This window comes from Rattus norvegicus, chromosome 2, assembly GCF_036323735.1.
Source record: "Rattus norvegicus strain BN/NHsdMcwi chromosome 2, GRCr8, whole genome shotgun sequence".
Lineage (NCBI taxonomy): Eukaryota > Metazoa > Chordata > Mammalia > Rodentia > Muridae > Rattus > Rattus norvegicus.
Genome location: NC_086020.1, coordinates 209855004 through 209874045, shown reverse-complemented (window position 1 = coordinate 209874045; position 19042 = coordinate 209855004). Strand labels below are relative to the sequence as shown.

The 19042-nt window shown below is 40.0% G+C and overlaps 1 protein-coding gene across 1 annotated transcript in view; it reads right to left on the bottom strand.

The window, feature by feature from the left end:
* Positions 1-19042, bottom strand: part of Dpyd (dihydropyrimidine dehydrogenase) — an 865876-nt gene that overhangs the window by 285732 nt on the left and 561102 nt on the right. Inside the window, exon 16 of the mRNA NM_031027.2 lies at positions 13480-13563. Within this exon, the coding sequence (NP_112289.2) occupies positions 13480-13563 (84 nt within the window). The remainder of the gene's footprint in view (positions 1-13479; positions 13564-19042) is intronic.

The window sequence follows — 19042 nt, the reverse complement described above, 5'->3', positions numbered from 1 at the left end:
CAATCAATCAATCAATCAATCAATCAATGCAACAATTTTAAAGGAAAGAGTTCTATTTATAGTTCGATGAAACTTTCTAACATTTGGTAAATATGTTAATTAAATTCAGCCAATTAAATTTAGTTCCTTAAAGGCATTGCTGACGTCTTCTGGCCACACATCAGAAGTTTCTGGTTGTGTTTATGAATATACGTTTATAGCAATACAGAAATGGGGCTGGGAAATCAGACATGTTCTTGGGTGTTTCATCATCAAGGAGTTTTAAAGCTACCCAAGCTAACACTGACTTCAAAGAGAAGATTGCAAAGTTCGTCTTATAACACTAACTATAATGTAGGACTGTGGTCCAAGGAGAGAGCACGGAGGATGTAGGATACAGACTGCCTACCGTGTGACGAGTTTTCAGATGAATGAAAGGAGTGGGAAAGGGCAGAAATAATGAAGCAAAGAACATAAAAGGCGCTTAGTCAACTGACTGACTGCCCAGGCCAGGATTCCCCAGCACCTCAGAGTGGGATGTGATAGTTGCTTAATCTTCAAACAGGGAATGAGGTGAGTCAGAAGCTATTCCATTGGACCTGCCCTTTCAGAAGCTAGTTAGGGACTGAAGGATAAGGGTGGGGTGAATAGGGGATTGGATCTGTGAGAACACAGGCTCTTTGGATCGGTCCTATTCTCAGAGAAAAGTTGATGATTTTGAATCTTCTGAAATCAGTAGCATATGTGAACAGACGCGGTAGGAGCAGATCTGTGGGGCACAAATAGGTCTGCGCTGTTTTCAATGAACGGCTCTCCTGGTTGGTTTGATTGTTTTCTGTTGTCACCAGCCCTGGCACTCCTCCGGACATGTGTTTGGAATTCTCCGGACTCGAATGAATAGCTCATACAGCGAGCGTGCCTATCCTGAAGGGAAAACGACAACTCCATAACACCGTGCAGAAGAATGCAGACAAAAAGAGAACTTGTTTGTCTGTATTATGTGAGACAATAAGGCGGGGAGAGAAAGGAAAGTAAGGCAAAAGCCTGACAGAGAAGGAAAAGGAGGCTGGAACACACAAGATCAAGAAGGGAGGGGGTCGGGGAGAAGGGAGAAACAAGGTAACAAAAAGGGACAAAAGCGGCCTTAGAAAAGAACTGTCAGACACAAACCCCTCAAAACAATGGATGGGGGGAGAGAAGGAGAGAGATGACAGAAGCGAGCAGCATGGAATCTAGTAAGAAAAAGAAACAAAAATTTCAAATAATGGATTTTCAGCCACCCCTGCTGCTCCTCCAGTGCCTGGTGTCACAGTCTCACAGAGCTGTGCATAATTTATTATGGTCACTCGCTGCCAGGCTGTTGGAAAGGGCAACAACTCTCTGAAAATACTCCCCACTGCCTGGATGGCTTAATGATCCACCCTTTGTAGCCGGGTAGGCTGGGGACTGGCAGGCAGGGCAGAAAGAGCTGGGCAGATGCGAAGCTTCCCACTGTGGACAAAAGGGGGGCTACACTCTCGAGCAACCTCCATGGGCTTTTGTGGCCCAGGTTTCCAGGTTCTAAAGAATCAACCTCTGCCTGCCTAATGCAGTTCTCTAGGGTCCAAATCCTCCTCGACCCTTCTCTATGGGAGGGGTGGCTTCTGAGGCAAAGAGTAAGATGGTGGATTTGAAAAATAAAATCAGAAATTGGTCAGTCACACTGGTGGCTAGAAAAAAAATAAGCGTCATTTTTTCAAGCCTAGATAATTTTTAAGCGTTTGATATTAACTTTTCATAATCGTCATTTTCATTTATCATTAGCATGTGTGTGTAGACATACATGCATGTGTGTTCACATGTGTAGTAATTAGTATGTGTTAATATGGTTGCATATATTGCAAAGAGCAGGTGGCAGGTGGTGGCCAGAAGGAAACTTTCAGGAGTGGATTCTTTGTTCCCTCCCTGGGAATCTGGGATTTAACTTTTGTCAGCTGACCCGTGGCACTAGCCCAAAAGTTCTTGAATTTGGGTGGAGAAAATATTTAAAATCGGAGTTTTTCTGTTTACTTGTTTATTTTGTTTTTGGTTGTTGTTTGTTTTGTTTTGTTTCAGAACTCCCATATTCTTATATTTTTAAAACCTGGTAATATCTTTGATCATTAGATTATTTATAGCCATTCAAGCATTCAGAGAAAGAAGAAAGTTTGCATTGGGGCCTGTATTCACTTCTTGAGAATTTGGTCACCGTCTCGAAGCGAACTGCAAGCCTCGGTTTCTTATTGTTAATTTTGTAGTAGTGGGTTTTGTTGTTGTTGTTGCTGTTGTTGTTGTTGTTGCTGTTGTTGTTGTTGTTGCTGTTGTTGTTGTTGATAACAACCATGATACTGGCCTTTGTAATCAATAGCAGCATATAGCAAAGATTTTATTTCATTTTATTTTGCACTATTAGGGATTAAACTTGTGGCTACATTCATGACAGGCAAGCACTCTGTCCAGCATCTATATTCCAACCCTAGTTCATAACTTCCATAACATCTTTAAGCACAGTTGCACTATTCTGCATAGTGAATACATGTAGAACATATATGCAGCAGGATTGAGAAGATGGCTGTCTGTAAAGTCCCCGTCCTGTAAGCATGGACAGGGCCAGAGTTCGACCCCCACTGACCACATCAAAAGCTGTATTGTAGTGATGGTAATCCCAGCTCCGGGGAGGAAGAGACAGAGCATCTCTGGGGCTCTTTGACAGCCAGTCTAACCTTGTCATTGAGACTGGGGTCCATGTGAGATGTCCTGTGTCAAAGGATAAGATGGCCAGCCCCCATGGGATGAGAGCCAAGGTATAGTAGGTAAGGCCAACAATCACCTCTTTGACATTTATTCTCAAAGAGAGTCAGGAGCTCAGGCGGGTAAGTCCAGATAATTCAGGATCTGGGCTTCACGTGACCCTGCCATGCTGCGCTTTCCCTTTGCCTCTGGCGTTTCCTATGTGTAAAAGGAGATTAGAGTTTAACTTAATCACAAAGTTGCTAAGAAGAGTAAATGCTGTAGCTCTTCAGTCAAAGCTTTGCCAGCAACTAATACTTTGGCAGGTGAAAGCCATTACGTCATTAGGCACATCTGTAAACCAGAACTGCTCTGCTACTCTGCCATGGGCATGGGCACACCTGAAAACTCTACAAGTTGTGCTCCCTGGAGGCCAGTTTTGCAGTGCATTTTCTTCCTCTTTTTAGTCCCCCGTGAAGACCTTGTAGGATACTATAAGGAGGAAATTATAGTTTTATATTGTGATGTCTCTTCTATAAAATGTGTGTGCATGCATGTGAATATCCATATATATTATATATATTATATATATACATCACATACATATGCATATATAATATATCCACTCTTGCTAAACAAAAAGATGTACTCTATGAGAAGGAGGTCCCCTTCTGTCAGGGGACAGATCTTGTGGATTAGCATATTTCAGAAGGGTTCCAGAAACACTGAAGAAATCACATGAGTACTGGTTGAGGGAGAAATAGGCAATAGAATAAAAACAAAGACAGTAAGACAGTAAGGTCATAGGAAAGAAAATAATTAGAAATGCCGAGTGCCCTCTTCAGAACAGAACAATAGAAGCGAACAGTGCTGAAATCAGCCACACTAGCAGATATCCTCGCATGGTGTCTCGTCACTGATGAAGGCATGAAAATGTCTGCCTCTGGGCTGACTCACTTATTCACTCATTGTCTCGGCCAGCATTCCCTCATCAGTCTGACCAAATACTATTGCTACACACCTACCACAGGTCAAAATCAGTCGCTTGTAGATTCAGTGGGAAGCAAGCCATGATCGCTTCAGTTTTTAAGGCAGAACATTCTTTTTCTAGTCTGTGTTAACCGAGAAGGAATTAGGGTTGCAGGGGCCACAATACCTACCACACACCTGTCCAGCACGCACAGAAGCTAGCTGAATAAAGTTTTCTTCAACATAAAAGCTCTAATTGGGTTACCTCGAGAACAAGTACCACAAGGACCCTGTTTGCCAAAAGTCACTCTTTGTGAAATGTACTTCTTGATTTATTCTCTGCTGGAAAGACTGCATTTCACTCTGCCCTGGACTTATCATCTTTAAAAAATGAAAAGAAAATGTAATAGGATTAATATTTTTAGATTTTTATTATCTTTACTTTTTGTTTGTTTCCAGAGAGGTCTCGTGTAGTCTGGAGCCTTCTTATATAGCTAAAGCAAGCCTGTCTTCCAGCTCCTTTACTACTACTGTAAAATAATTGGAATTCATGGCCGGTATTCCCTTTTTGCTGTTAATCATAACTTAATGATCTTGTTTTCTGCATTGTCCCCCAACCTTGTTATAAATCAGTCTGGTGTGACACTCTGGAACATGTCGTCATGGAATCACAAGCTAAGATCACACCCCTTCTCCCATCTCCTGTCTCTATCACCTTAGGCCAAAGGTGCTTTTTAATTAACTTTTAGAATTTGGTCATATGCTATGATAAGAAAGTCGAGAAAGAAGGGGTTGGGTATTTAGCTCAGTGGTAGAGTGCTTGCCTAGGAAGCACAAGGCCCTGGGTTCGGTCCCCAGCTCTGAAAAAAAAAAAAAAAAAAAAAGAAAGTCGAGAAAGAGCCTGGCTCAGCCTCTCTAATTCATTGTGATATTAACAACTACCACTTAAGAGTAACATATAAAGCCCCTTTAAAGTGCTTTTGTTATTCCTTTCCAGGAATATGTATATAAAAATACATATGTAGTTCATTTACATGATTCATTAATAAATGTACCTATTAATATAATGCTTCTTAGTACCAGATGACAGCCATAAAAGTCAACAATACTCATAGTCTTTGAACTGATACTTTATATTTAAATGGTACTGCTTTGGATTAAAAGTTTGTATTTTTTAAAAGAAACATTCATTTGTATATCATTAACAAACATTAATAACCGCAATTAAAAATCCTCATAGCCTACTAGCTTTAGGCAAACTATTGCCAGCTACATAAATGCCTCTTCAAGATCTTCAAGAGCTCCTGGAGTTATCTACTTACAAGGCACACCCATCTGTGCAAATAGCAGAGAATTAAAATCAAATAACACGTTAAGCAACATAATATAGCACAAAGCAAATATTTCATTTTGACTCCTCATAAACAAGAGAATCATTGGTCTGAAAGTCCTTCAAAATTCTTATACCACAAAGAAGACAAAGAGAACAGAGTAAACGCACCGCGTGGAGGTCATCAGACAATCATAGTACACAGGCCTTCTCCATGTTTCTTGTGAAGTTGTATTAGTTCACCAAAGTTGTTTGATGGGACTCTCCTGAGGCTATCTACACCTAACGCCGGCCTCAGACTACATTTAGCAGGTCAGCTCAGAGGATGAAAATCCTACTCTCTAGCCTCAGTGGTCATGCCAATTAGCACAGGATTAAACATCACAGGAAGCAGTTGTCTATCTCTTGTGTCTCTGTCTCTGTCTCTGTGTCTGTGTTTCTCTCTCTCTCTCTCTCTCTCTCTCTCTCTCTCTCTCTCTCTCTCTCTCTCCACTCCAATCTTTTAACTTATTTTTCAGACATGAACTCACCATGGATTCCCAAATAAGCTCAAAGTCCTGATCCTCCTTCCTCTGCCTCCTTAGTGAAGGGATTATCTGCATGTGATGCCATTTGTAGCTTCGAATGTATCACTTGCAGGAGTTACAATCCGGGAAAGAGAAGCAATGAAGAAGCTGAAGAAGCAATGGTTTCATTTGCTACCAGAGCAGTGTCAAAAGCAAATGGAGCTCAGCAAGTGAATCCTGGGCTGCATTTCCCAGCAGCTCTTACACTCAGCCCTCTAATCCCTGAAATCTCTCCACCTCTGGACTTTCCAAGTTTCTATTCTCTTGGAAATTTAGGAAAGCTTGAGACTTGTCAGGTTTTGGCTTTAAAAAAAGTATCTTTAATATTGTCCCCTCCACAGATGCTTAATGAGGACCTTATTCAAACAGTGCTTTGGTCATAGCTCCCAGGACAATGTACTCTGTGAGAAAAAGGGTCTGTTAACCCAGCTGCCGGAGTAAGGTTTTATTTCCCAAGGGAGAGGCAAGCACATCTGGGGCAATGCAGTCTTCACTCTCAGTTTTGGACTCTCTTCCTAGTGACAGACATCTGCTCTCTGGCATGGGTGAGAAGAATATTCTGAGGCTAATGTCTTATGGAAAAAAAAATTGGCAGCCTGAAACAGAAACCAGGCCTTGCTTTTCCTTGATTTTTCATTATTTCATAAACATAAAGCTTTATGCAAATTAAATTTGGACATAGAACGGATCCAGAGGGAAATATCAGAATATCCCTCTGGGTGATTTTATATGGGGTAATAATCATTTAAGATACTGAACCTTTTAAGATTCACAACTTGTAAACATTTTCCGGTTTGCTTACTTTTCCCATCATGAAAACTTCGCAATGAAAGTCTTTCTGAGGACACAATTAATGTTAAGAATGAGTCACAAATAGGGCCTGGACATTCTTTCAAGACTCATTTGTGGTGTGTCTGTGTGTGTGTGTGTGTGTGTGTGTGTGTGTGTGTGTGTGTGTGATGTGTTGGCTATAAAGGTGTTTGTACCTATACATAGAAGCATGGAGGCCAGAGCAGGCTGTGGGTGTCTTCCTCTATTATGGGTTGTTTTCCCCCCTAAGGTGGGTCTCTCCCTAAGCTTTGGGCTCATGTTTTCTCAGTTTGGCAGGAAACCATAAAGCTTTAGAGCTGGGATCAGAGGCATGTACGGGATGTGCTGCTTGTTGCACACATACATGCTGGGACCCCAACAATGCTCTTCATGATGGTAAAGCAAGCACTCTTGACTGCCGAGCCATCTCCCTAGGCATGTTTTTGGAAATTCTGTATAGATCATATGTGAATAGAAGGATGCATGACACTGTGGGGTAGCATGACAGTGTGGCTGGTAATGGACTTCATGACCTGTGCTCAGCCGTTTGACCCGCTTGGGAAGCTTGACAGTGTTCCCTCCAATTTAAATACCATGGTGGAACTTTCCATCTAAATCTTCGATGAAATACTTGTGCAGTTTTAGCCAAAAACCTCTAATGAAGGTATTGAAAGGAACGGAGAATGGAAAACCTACCAGGGCAACAAACTATGCTGTAACCTCTGAGGATTAGGGAGAGGAAAACAAGCTCATTGGCAGGGATCCAAACACTACGTCATCACAGATTGAAGTAAGAACAGAATTCTGGTTCCCACCTCCATAGTCACACTTAATTCTCTTTCATTTTCAGGGAACACTTGGTTGATTGGTTAAGTCATATCAGCTCATAAATTAGATGTCATCTGGCCCAGCTATAAAAGCTGATTTCCATGTGGATAATTTCAGCCGAAGGGTACGACTTCTTGACGGATAGAAGAATAGTAGACAGAAGAAGACACTAGGGTACTTTACTCATTTTTTTTCACCTGTTCACATATGGAATTGGATGCTCTGAAGTAACAATGTAAAATGCTAGACAAGGTACCTGAGAAGAGGCCATCATGAAGGAAACCAAAGCTTGGGGCCCTGATAGTTTGAGGGAAAACAGATCAAACACCTCATTGTGGCCAGTTCTATCCTGTACATTAAGGGCTGACAAGGAACAAACTTCAGGCTCCCTTCAGCTCATACATCCAAGCTTAACCACAGCACAAAATGTCACAGCTGAAAGGAAAAATTATCAACTTACACAAGCAACAACAAAGTAGTTCATTGTAAGGAAATATAATAATTTCTATGGGTTGTATACACATCATTGGGTTGTATGTATAAGCTTTTCTTAATACTGAGTATAAACTAGGAAACCAAGGCATTTTATTCCCTTTCCATCACATCCTTGTATCCTTGTGAACAAGTTTTCTTTCAGTGCTGGGTGGCAGGTTTGAGAAGTAAGCAGTGCATGTAGTGACTGTGATGTCAAAAATCCAGAGTCAGCAAAAATTCTGGGAAAATCTGATTTCTAATATTAAGACGTTGAGTTAGAGAAAACATATAGGGGCTGGGTTGATGTCTCAATTGACAAAGTCCTTACCACACTAACACTAACCTAAACGCTGACTTTAGAACTCACGTTTAATAACAATAATTAAAAAGAAAAAGGTAGACATGATGGCACCTCTTGTAATTCCAGTATCCCAGAGCTTGGAGACAGATGAATCCTTGGAGACCCCTGAACAGCTAGCTGGAACTACATGGAGATTTTCAGGGCAATAGCACACCTTTTCTCCTCAATAAATGAATGAATGAATGAATGAATAAATAAATAAATAAATAAATAAACAAATGAACATATAAACAAACAAATAAATGACTGATGGGACCAGACGAACAATACCTGAGGTGTACCTATGACCTCTGCACATGTACCCATATCTGCAAAACACTCATGCACACACAATGCACCTGCATATGAACACATGCAAGCACACATGCAGATGTACACACAAGGCAAGTGATATGGACGAAACCCACAGGTGAGAATGAGACTTAGCCTTGTCCATGTCTGCTGCTATTTCTTTCCACTAGAAGGAAAGTCAGAAGGGCCTAACAGAGCTCTAGTTCCTGACGACATTGCCTATCTTTGAAAGACACTCAACTCTGTATCATCGCAAAAGACATAAGCACCAAGAAGGATTATTGGTCCAAACACTGTGCTGATAATAATTGCAAAAGCACTAAGAGAACACAAATAATTTCTCACAGGCCTCCTTAAGCACCATTCTGAACTTAGGCAAGAATATTTAGCAGAATAAATGTGAAAAGTTCAATGTAATTTAAAAGAATTTTAAAGGGTTTTTGTTTGCTTGCAGGCTTGTTTGTCTGTTTGTTTGTTTTTATACACAGTGCTTAGGGCAAGGGGAAAAACTTTCAAAGGTGAAAATTGGACTGTTTTATATAAAGATAATTATAGTTTAATTAGATATAAAATGTATAAAGTTTTATAGGAAATAGACTTACATATATAACTGTATAACTTGTAGACATCCTTAAATCTGAAAGGTAAGTCACAGAGTCTCCCTCAGGCCCAGGAGAAGGAACTTGAAGTTTCAGGCTCTTGTGTGTGTGTGTGTGTGTGTGTGTGTGTGTGTGTTATGTATACGAGTACACTGTAGTTGTCTTCAGACATACCAGAAGAGGGCATCAGATCTTGTTACAGATGGCTGTGAGCCACCACGTGGGAATTGAATTCAGGACCTCTGAAAGAACAGTCAGTGCTCTTAACCTCTGAGCCATCTCTCCAGCCCCTTTTTGGGGTTTTATAGATGGAGGAATGGGAAATAAGGGTGATTCAGAATTATGAAACATGTCAGAATTGATTTGGTCTTGCAGTTAAATCATCAGTTACTAACTTTAATGCTGACACTGGAATCTTTTCTCACTGGTAACTGTTCTCAGTGCCTTTCCTACACCCTAGGCACCTTGCCAATTGAAGCATGGACTTGGGTACCCAATAGCCTGCTTTGAGATCTGGAACACATGTATAGGGGTACACAACCTCCTTTGGAGGTTGCTAGCCAGAGTAGAGATTTTTCTAATAGGTGCAGTGCATCTCTGATCTTTCAAGCACACACATGTTCTCAAATTGCTTAAAGAGCAATACTTAGGAGATACCATTAAAAAAAAATTGGAACACTAGGCACTTATGTAAATGATCAAGGGCTTTATTTTTCCATTTTGAGAACAAAATGGCTAACCAAATGGCTTTAGTGAACAACCTTAACTTTGATGACATTGGCTTGACTTTTCTATGCATTCATTTGGAGGGAGGGATGTGGATGTGCTCTCCGAGTCAGCTTGGATTTGCAATATTCTGACATCAGCTTCCTAAGTAGCCTAGATCACAGACTTGCATCATGACATCCATCTAATATATTTATTATTTTTTATTTTGCTGGGGGGTTGAGACCAGGGCATGGCATATGCTAAGCAATCATCTCATACCTTAAGTGTTTCATTATCATCCTTCACTTATTCAAATCAAATATAATATATGAGAATAAGCAGTGCTTTGTGGTATTAAAATAATAAAGATTCATTTCAGCCCAATATTTGCCAACAACCAAATGTTTTTTCCTGCATACGGCTTCAAGTACCTACAATAAATCACCATCTAAAGCTATTAAGGAAAACCCAGTGTTAACCATTTCAGAAGCTTTAAATAATTTTCATAATACCACATTGGTGTAGACATTCTTCATTATTGGTCATCGGTCCTCTAGTTATACATATCACTTCATCACAGGTACATACCTATAGAAATAAACATCATGCATGTATTTTTTTGGTGCTTCCCCCAAATTTCATCCTCCTACAGAGACTACTCTACAAAACAGGGACTAGATGCGAAAGAATGAGTTTACGTAGAATAACGAAATGTGAAAGTTTAATTGCTGTTGTCTTGTTTTGCTTTTACAAACAATGTAATGGCTACTCAATTCTTTCTTTAGCAGATTTTCAAAATCACTGATTAGCCTACTACTTAAAATGTCCATACTCACAGAAGGGCAGAACTAGACAGGATTTCAGAGATTATGCTATTCAGATCTTACAGTTTGGAGGTAGATACCTATGCCTCAGGAGGGCAAGCAGCTTCACGGCTAATGGAGGGAGAGTGACTTTGACTGCTTTATATTTATATATATATATATATAATATAATATATATTATACACACACACATATATATACATATGCCCATTTCATAAATAAGATGCCTATATTTAACAGAGATTATAATTTTCCGTGCTTACTAAACTTCATTATTTTGGGTCATGCATATGTATATTATATGTATATATTTATATTTCCTGTGTATTCATGCACCTTATGTATATTTAATTTATAATAATTATTTAAGGGCACACTCTTAGAAAAAATCTTCACTTATCAAATATTTGTGAGAAAGCTGAGTTAAATGACGAATAACTGGTATTTGGAAAAGAAAATGTGCTATACAATAGACTTTTCTTTTAGATAAAAGCCCATGTTAAAACAGTGTTGCCCTCCCCTTCATTCAGCGGGCTTTCAGCTTGCTCTGACAGTGCGGACAGACATGCACTAGACTCTGAGCAGTGTAAAGGGAATCCATCTATAGCAGCTCTTCATCCCTCTGCTGACCACACAATGAGTACACATTCCTTAACCTACCAACGGGGAACTGAGGGGTAGCAGAATAAACAGTGGGACCCAGAGGGAGAGAAGGGGGAAATGCTAGAGGTAAAGTCAAATAAGGTCAGACTGTTTGTGCCCCTCTTAAAGAACAGTCCTAGAAAACTCTTTAATAAATCTACAGTACTATTCTTTTCTCCTCCAAAAAGCTGAATATTCCTATCTCCCAAGTCTCTGCAAAATGTATTAAGTTGACATTATTTCCCAGTTATTTAACTCACAACATAATAAAATTCAAAAGAAAATCAGTATGATCAGCTGGTAAGAACCGGTTTCAGCTTTAGTAGCAGCAAGAAGTGAAATAGAAATATGCCCTTTCCTTGGGCCAACAAATCCAAGTCTTTGAAAGTCTTATTGATATCTCTGCCTGCAAAATTTTTAGCATTTGGCATTCCCTTTTAGCTCAAGGCTGTGTAAAAGTTTATGTGACTAAATAACTCCCTGGAGAGAATACACCTACACGGAATCATAGCTGGGTACGTTCAGATGTATGCAAGGAACAAAGCCCATTCTGGAAGGAGAAACTCAGCTGGGAATTTGCAACATTTTCAAATAATTGTTATATTTGTGGCAAAATATAAACACCAGAATGCAGTCTTCCTTAAGAAATTAGTATGCTTCTCTTTTCCAAACCTGATGTTAGACAAGGAATTCACGTTTTAAAATGTGGGTTTTGAGGTCTAGCCTGTGAAATAGGCGGAGGGGGTAAATTCAATGAATAAAGGAAGAGTGTACTCACTCAGGACCAACTCAAACCTTGTACCACTGCCCTTCTAGCATCCTTTAACGTCTGCACTCTTGTGGGGGTTTTGCAAGCATATGCATGGGGCAGTCGGAGGTCAACAATGCTCACTGTTTTGTTTTGTTTTTCTTCTCAAACCCCTTCTCTTACAGAAGCTGGAGCTTACTAACTAAAGCCATAGGCTGACAGCATAGAATGCTTCAGGGATCCTCTCATCTCTGCCTCTCCAGCACTGGGTGTTACAAGTACCCACAGCAGTGCCAGCTGTTTTATATGGGTTCTGGGGTCACTCAGATACTCACTCTTCTGTGAGTGGCATGTGGGTTATGGACTCAGTCACCTGCACAGTGCAGTCTTCTCTTTAAACATGCCACATCCCTGACACACTGTTAGATCATCCATCGTGTGACTCTGAAATAACGCTGCTTTCCCCTGACTTGATAGCACTAAATTGTGGATGTGTTTACCAGGCTTAATGGCCTTCTGGTAACCTGTTGTGAGAGGAGCCCGGGTACCCAGAAAGATGGGCCAGCCCCTCCCCTCCTGCTGTTCTTAAGAATGATTTCTTCCTGAGTTGCAAATCCATTCCCAAGGCCTATTAAATATTTACAATGTACTTAAAGAACCCCTCTCTGCATTTGAACATGAAAATAGAAACTCTTGTTCACTTAAGCATGTGAAAACTTTCCTCTCCCCAAATAAAGGGCTCTGAGTTTAATTCATATCAACTCAGTGACTTGAGAAAAACAGGAGTGTGGGACAGTTGGTACCTCCTAAGAAAGAATCCCAAGTCACGAATGGCTACAGAAGTATGCTTCAAAGTTCTAGGAAAGTGACAGCTCTAGGAAAATACCAAAGTTTTGTTATTTAATTCACAACATTTCCTCTGGGCTTAAAAGCGAAATGAGATTCAAAACACTTACCTTTTAAGCATTAAGCATTCTCATCTCCCCTTAACACACCACGCTACATCTTGTTCCATAAAGATGTTGTATTTTCTATATATTAACATATTACTTTGCATTTATTCATTAGGATATTTTTTTGAATTTACTTTAACATAAAGCTTCCATTTATTGCATCCGTAAATAAAAACACCATCAAAATCTTTTTGCAACTCCCCAAATACAGTTAGGGAATAACGATTGTATGCTAAAAACTGTAAAACGCAATTTGTGCTGTGCCCCATTTACTGCAAAATCACTACGAACAACGCATTGTGTACACTGTATTGCCCCGGGGAAACTAGATCGGCCTTAGAAATGAATAAAGAACATTGCCTTGGATATCAGCTAACTCTGCTTCAGCGCCTTTAAAGACTATTTGTTATGATATTCCTTCCTGTCAAGCACATAATACGATTTCCTCAATAAAACCCAACCGTTGCCGCAATTCCAGTTTCCCTCATTTTCCACTTTTTAAGCACTAAATATTTAAACACTGCAGTCCTGCGAGTCTCCAGCCAGTCATCAGATCCACACATCTCCTCACCTAAGGTACAGGAAGAATCCATACAGGGGACCATTCTGTCCTACTGACAGCCACAGCAGCAGCTGCTGGAGTGCTTACCTGCCCACAAGCCAAACCCATTCCTCTCTCCCCCATGCCATGTGGACAGGATAAATTTAACTCCAGGGCATCTGCTCCAGAAGCCTGTGAGGAAGGAAAATGAGAGAGAAGGCAGAAGTTTATTCAGATATTGATGCTCTCCCCATCAATTACGAAAACCACACCCCTTAATTCTAAACACTCTGCTTTCACCATATCACTATCAAAAGATCAAGTCCATTAGATCTGGTAGGGACCACACTTGGACTTCCCTGTACAGCTTCTACATCTGTGGAAACAACTCTTAGCAATCCTGGATAACTGATGATGGAAAGACGCATGCAGAGAAAAATGTGCTCAGATTCCTAGAGTGAATGAATAGAATTTTAAAAATTTAAACTGAAAGCCAATTTCATCGTAATTTAAAACAGCTTAGTGTAAGAAACACAAGCGATTGGCTATCTTATCAGGCTTCAGTCACTATGAATTCTTATAATTTAAATCACTCATTCCTCCCTTAACTCATAAGTAGATGTTTTCAATATGAAGAGAACAACTCAGAAGACTTGGAGCATCTTCAAACTCTTGGAATGCCTATTTGGAAAAAAAAAAGAATCTTTAAACACGGAGGAGATGGCTCAGTAGATAAGAATATTGGCCATGCAAGCATGAGAGACTGAATTATGTTTTAATCAGCATGTAATGTAAAACTCAGGTAAGGCTTTGTGTACCTGTCATGCTAATATTGTAAGAGGTACAGAGAGGGGGGATTCCAGGAGGAATGGTCTGGCTAACTTCTCTTCTGCCCTCTGCATGCAAAACTGGCAAGGTACTCACCACACACACACACACACACACACACACACACACACACACACACACACACCACCTTCTAAATTTAATATAGTAACTCAAGGGATAGATACATCAAACTTGCCAAGTTTTATACAATATTACCCAATTCTAGAGTTTTATACTATGTTACCGACTTCTGGAATTTAAGAATAATTCATAAATAGAGGAGAGAGTAGGTTTCACCAATAATATCACATATGTATTACCCCATAGATAAGCTTTTATTTTCAAAAGAAATCTACTATTTACTAAGCACACCAGGCTGTTCTTTAGGCCAAAAGCTGTTTCCTCAGTGCTTCTCTATCCTTCCTAATTGTTTTCCTCTATTTCGCAAATTTTAAGTATGATCTTAACAAATTCATCTCTAGTTATTTCTCAGTTGATTTTCTCGCCCATCTTCACTCATTAGCGCACCTGCTTTTTCTTCTGTACATCTGTGAAGGTCTATTCAATCGCTTTCCATGTTTCCAAACATGGATGCATTATGCTGCTTTGCTCCCGTCATCTAGTTTGGAAATGCTTCCTGTTACTTAACAATGACAGAATCACGCTGTTCCCTTTCTGCAGGCTTTGGAGTGAGTGTAGATAACCCCCACCCTACCGTCTGCAAAGGAGCGGAGAGGCTTTGGATGAGTCAGTTAACCTTTCTAATCTGTAGCTGGGCAGTCATAAACTGCAAGTCATGGGACCTTTGCAAATTCATACCATATGAGAGTCATCTACATTATGTATTGCAAATATACATCAGTGTGTCTATGCTTCTTCTAGTTACTTAAGGTATTTTTTAGACATATTTATTTAGCAGTTAATAGAAATTTGTTGTCACTCTGGTTCAGCAGATCTTTGGGAAGCACTTATACCCATATTTATATTATACAACTGACAATTAACCAGCATGGTAGATAATGGTAGCTGAAGCTAATGGAGTGCGTTCCATATGCAAGGATATTTCACTAAGCTTTTTCTTTTATCTTACTTCAGCTTTATTTTTTTTTATTAACTTCAGTATTTCTTATATACATTCCGAGTGTTATTCCCTTTCCCGGTTTCCGGGCAAACATCCCCCTTCCCCCTCCCCTTCCTTATGGGTGTTCCCCTCCCAACCCTCCCCCCATTGCCACCCTCCACCCACAGTCTAGTTCACTGGGGGTTCAGTCTTAGCAGGACCCAGGGCTTCCCCTTCCACTAGTGCTCTTACTAGGATATTCATTGCTACCTATGAGGTCAGAGTCCAGGGTCAGTCCATGTATAGTCTTTAGGTAGTGGCTTAGTCCCTGGAAGCTCTGGTTGCTTGGCATTGTTGTACATATGGGGTCTTGAGCCCCTTCAAGCTCTTCCAGTTCTTTCTCTGATTCCTTCAATGGGGGTCCCGTTCTCAGTTCAGTGGTTTGCTGCTGGCATTCGCCTCTATATTTGCTGTATTCTGGCTGTGTCTCTCAGGAGCGATCTACATCCGGCTCCTGTCAGTCTGCACTTCTTTGCTTCATCCATCTTGTCAAATTGGGTGGCTGTATATGTATGGGCCACGTGTGGGGCAGGCTCTGAATGGGTGTTCCTTCAGTCTCTGTTTTAATCTTTGCCTCTCCCTTCCCTGCCAAGGGTATTCTTTTTCCTCATTTAAAGAAGGAGTGAAGCATTCACATTTTGATCATCCGTCTTGAGCTTCGTTTGTTCTAGGGATCTAGGGTAATTCAAGCATTTGGGCTAATAGCCACTTATCAATGAGTGCATACCATGTATGTCTTTCTGTGATTGGGTTAGCTCACTCAGGATGATATTTTCCAGTTCCAACCATTTGCCTACGAATTTCATAAAGTCGTTGTTTTTGATAGCTGAGTAATATTCCATTGTGTAGATGTACTACATTTTCTGTATCCATTCCTCTGTTGAAGGGCATCTGGGTTCTTTCCAGTTTCTGGCTATTATAAATAAGGCTGCGATGAACATAGTGGAACAAGTGTCTCTTTGATATGTTGAGGCATCTTTTGGGTATATGCCCAAGAGAGGTATAGCTGGATCCTCAGGCAGTTCAATGTCCAATTTTCTGAGGAACCTCCAGACTGATTTCCAGAATGGTTGTACCAGTCTGCAATCCCACCAAAAATGGAGGAGTGTTCCTCTTTCTCCACATCCTCGCCAGCATCTGCTGTCACCTGAGTTTTTGATCTTAGCCATTCTCACTGGTGTGAGGTGACATCTCAGGGTTGTTTTGATTTGCATTTCCCTTATGACTAAAGATGTTGAACATTTCTTTAGGTGTTTCTCAGCCAATCGGCATTCCTCAGCTGTGAATTCTTTGTTTAGCTCTGAACCCCATTTTTAATAGGGTTATTTGTTTCCCTGCGGTCTAACTTCTTGAGTTCTTTGTATATTTTGGATATAAGGCCTCTATCTGTTGTAGGATTGGTAAAGATATTTTCCCAATCTGTTGGTTGCCGTTTTCTCCTAACCACAGTGTCCTTTGCCTTACAGGAGCTTTGCAGTTTTATGAGATCCCATTTGTCGATTCTTGATCTTAGAGCATAAGCCATTGGTGTTTTGTTCAGGAAATTTTTTCCAGTGCCCATGTGTTCCAGATGCTTCCCTAGTTTTTCTTCTATTAGTTTGAGTGTGTCTGGTTTGATGTGGAGGTCCTTGATCCACTTGGACTTAAGCTTTGTACAGGGTGATAAGCATGGATCGATCTGCATTCTTCTACATGTTGACCTCCAGTTGAACCAGCACCATTTGCTGAAAATGCTCTTTTTTCCATTGGATGGTTTTGGCTCCTTTGTCAAAAATCAAGTGACCATAGGTGTGTGGGTTCATTTCTGGGTCTTCAGTTCTATTCCATTGGTCTATCTGTCTGTCTCTGTACCAATACCATGCAGTTTTTATCACTATTGCTCTGTAATAGTGCTTGAGTTCAGGGATAGTGATTCCCCCTGAAGTCCTTTTATTGTTGAGGATAGCTTTAGCTATCCTGGGTTTTTTGTTATTCCAGATGAATTTGCAAATTGTTCTGTCTAACTCTTTGAAGAATTGAATTGGTATTTTGATGGGGATGGCATTGAATCTGTAGATTGCTTTTGGTAAAATGGCCATTTTTACTATATTAATCCTGCCAATCCATGAGCATGGGAGATCTTTCCATCTTCTGAGGTCTTCTTCAATTTCTTCCCTCAGTGTCTTGAAGTTCTTATTGTACAGATTTTTACTTGCTTGGTTAAAGTCACACCAAGGTACTTTATATTATTTGGGTCTATTATGAAGGGTGTCATTTCCTTAATTCCTTCTCGGCTTGTTTCTCTTTTGTATAGAGGAAGGCAACTGATTTATTTGAGTTAATTTTATACCCAGCCACTTTGCTGAAGTTGTTTATCAGCTTTAGTAGTTCTCTGGTGGAACTTTTGGGATCATTTAAATATACTATCCTATCATCTGCAAATAGTGTTATTTTGACCTCTTCTTTTCCGATCTGTATCCCCTTGATCTCCTTTTGTTGTCTGATTTCTCTGGCTAGAACTTCAAGAACTATATTGAACAAGTAGGGAGAGAGTGGGCAGCCTTGACTAGTCCCTGATTTTAGTGGGATTGCTTCAAGTTTCTCTCCATTTAGTTTAATGTTAGCAACTGGCTTTCTGTATATGGCTTTTAATATGTTTAGGTATGGGCCTTGAATTCCTATTCTTTCCAGGACTTTTATCATGAAGGGGTGTTGAATTTTGTCAAATGCTTTCTCAGCATCTAATGAAATGATCATGTGGTTCTGTTCTTTCAGTTTGTTTATATAATGGATCACATTGATGGTTTTCCGTATATTAAACCATCCCTGCATGCCTGGCATGAAGACTACTCGATCATGGTGGATGATTGTTTTGATGTGCTCTTGAATTCGGTTTGCCAGAATTTTGTTGAGTATTTTTGCGTCGATATTCATAAGGGAAATTGGTCTGAAGTTCTCTTTCTTTGTTGTGTCTTTGTATGGTTTAGGTATAAGAGTAATTGTGGCTTCGTAGAAGGAATTCGGTAGTGCACCATCTGTTTCAATTTTGTGGAATAGTTTGGATAATATTGGTATGAGGTCTTCTATGAAGGTTTGATAGAATTCTGCACTAAACCCGTCTGGACCTGGGCTCTTTTTGGTTGGGAGACCTTTAATGACTGCTTCTATTTCCTTAGGAGTTATGGGGTTGTTTAACTGGTTTATCTGTTCCTGATTTAACTTCGGTACCTGGTATCTGTCTAGGAAATTGTCCATTTCCTGAAGATTTTCAAGTTTTGTTGAAAATAGGTTTTTATAGTAAGATCTGATGATTTTTTGAATTTCCTCTGAATCTGTTGTTATGTCTCCCTTTTCATTTCTGATTTTGTTAATTTGGACGCACTCTCTGTGTCCTCTCGTTAGTCTGGCTAAGGGTTTATCTATCTTGTTGATTTTCTCAAAGAACCAACTTTTGGTTCTGTTGATTCTTTCTATGGTCCTTTTTGTTTCTACTTGGTTGATTTCAGCTCTGAGTTTGATTATTTCCTGCCTTCTACTCCTCCTGGGTGTATTTGCTTCTTTTTGTTCTAGAGCTTTTAGGTGTGCTGTCAAGCTGCTGACATATGCTCTTTCCTGTTTCTTTCTGCAGGCACTCAGCGCTATGAGTTTTCCTCTTAGCACAGCTTTCATTGTGTCCCATAAGTTTGGGTATGTTGTACCTTCATTTTCATTAAATTCTAAAAAGTTTTTAATTTCTTTCTTTAT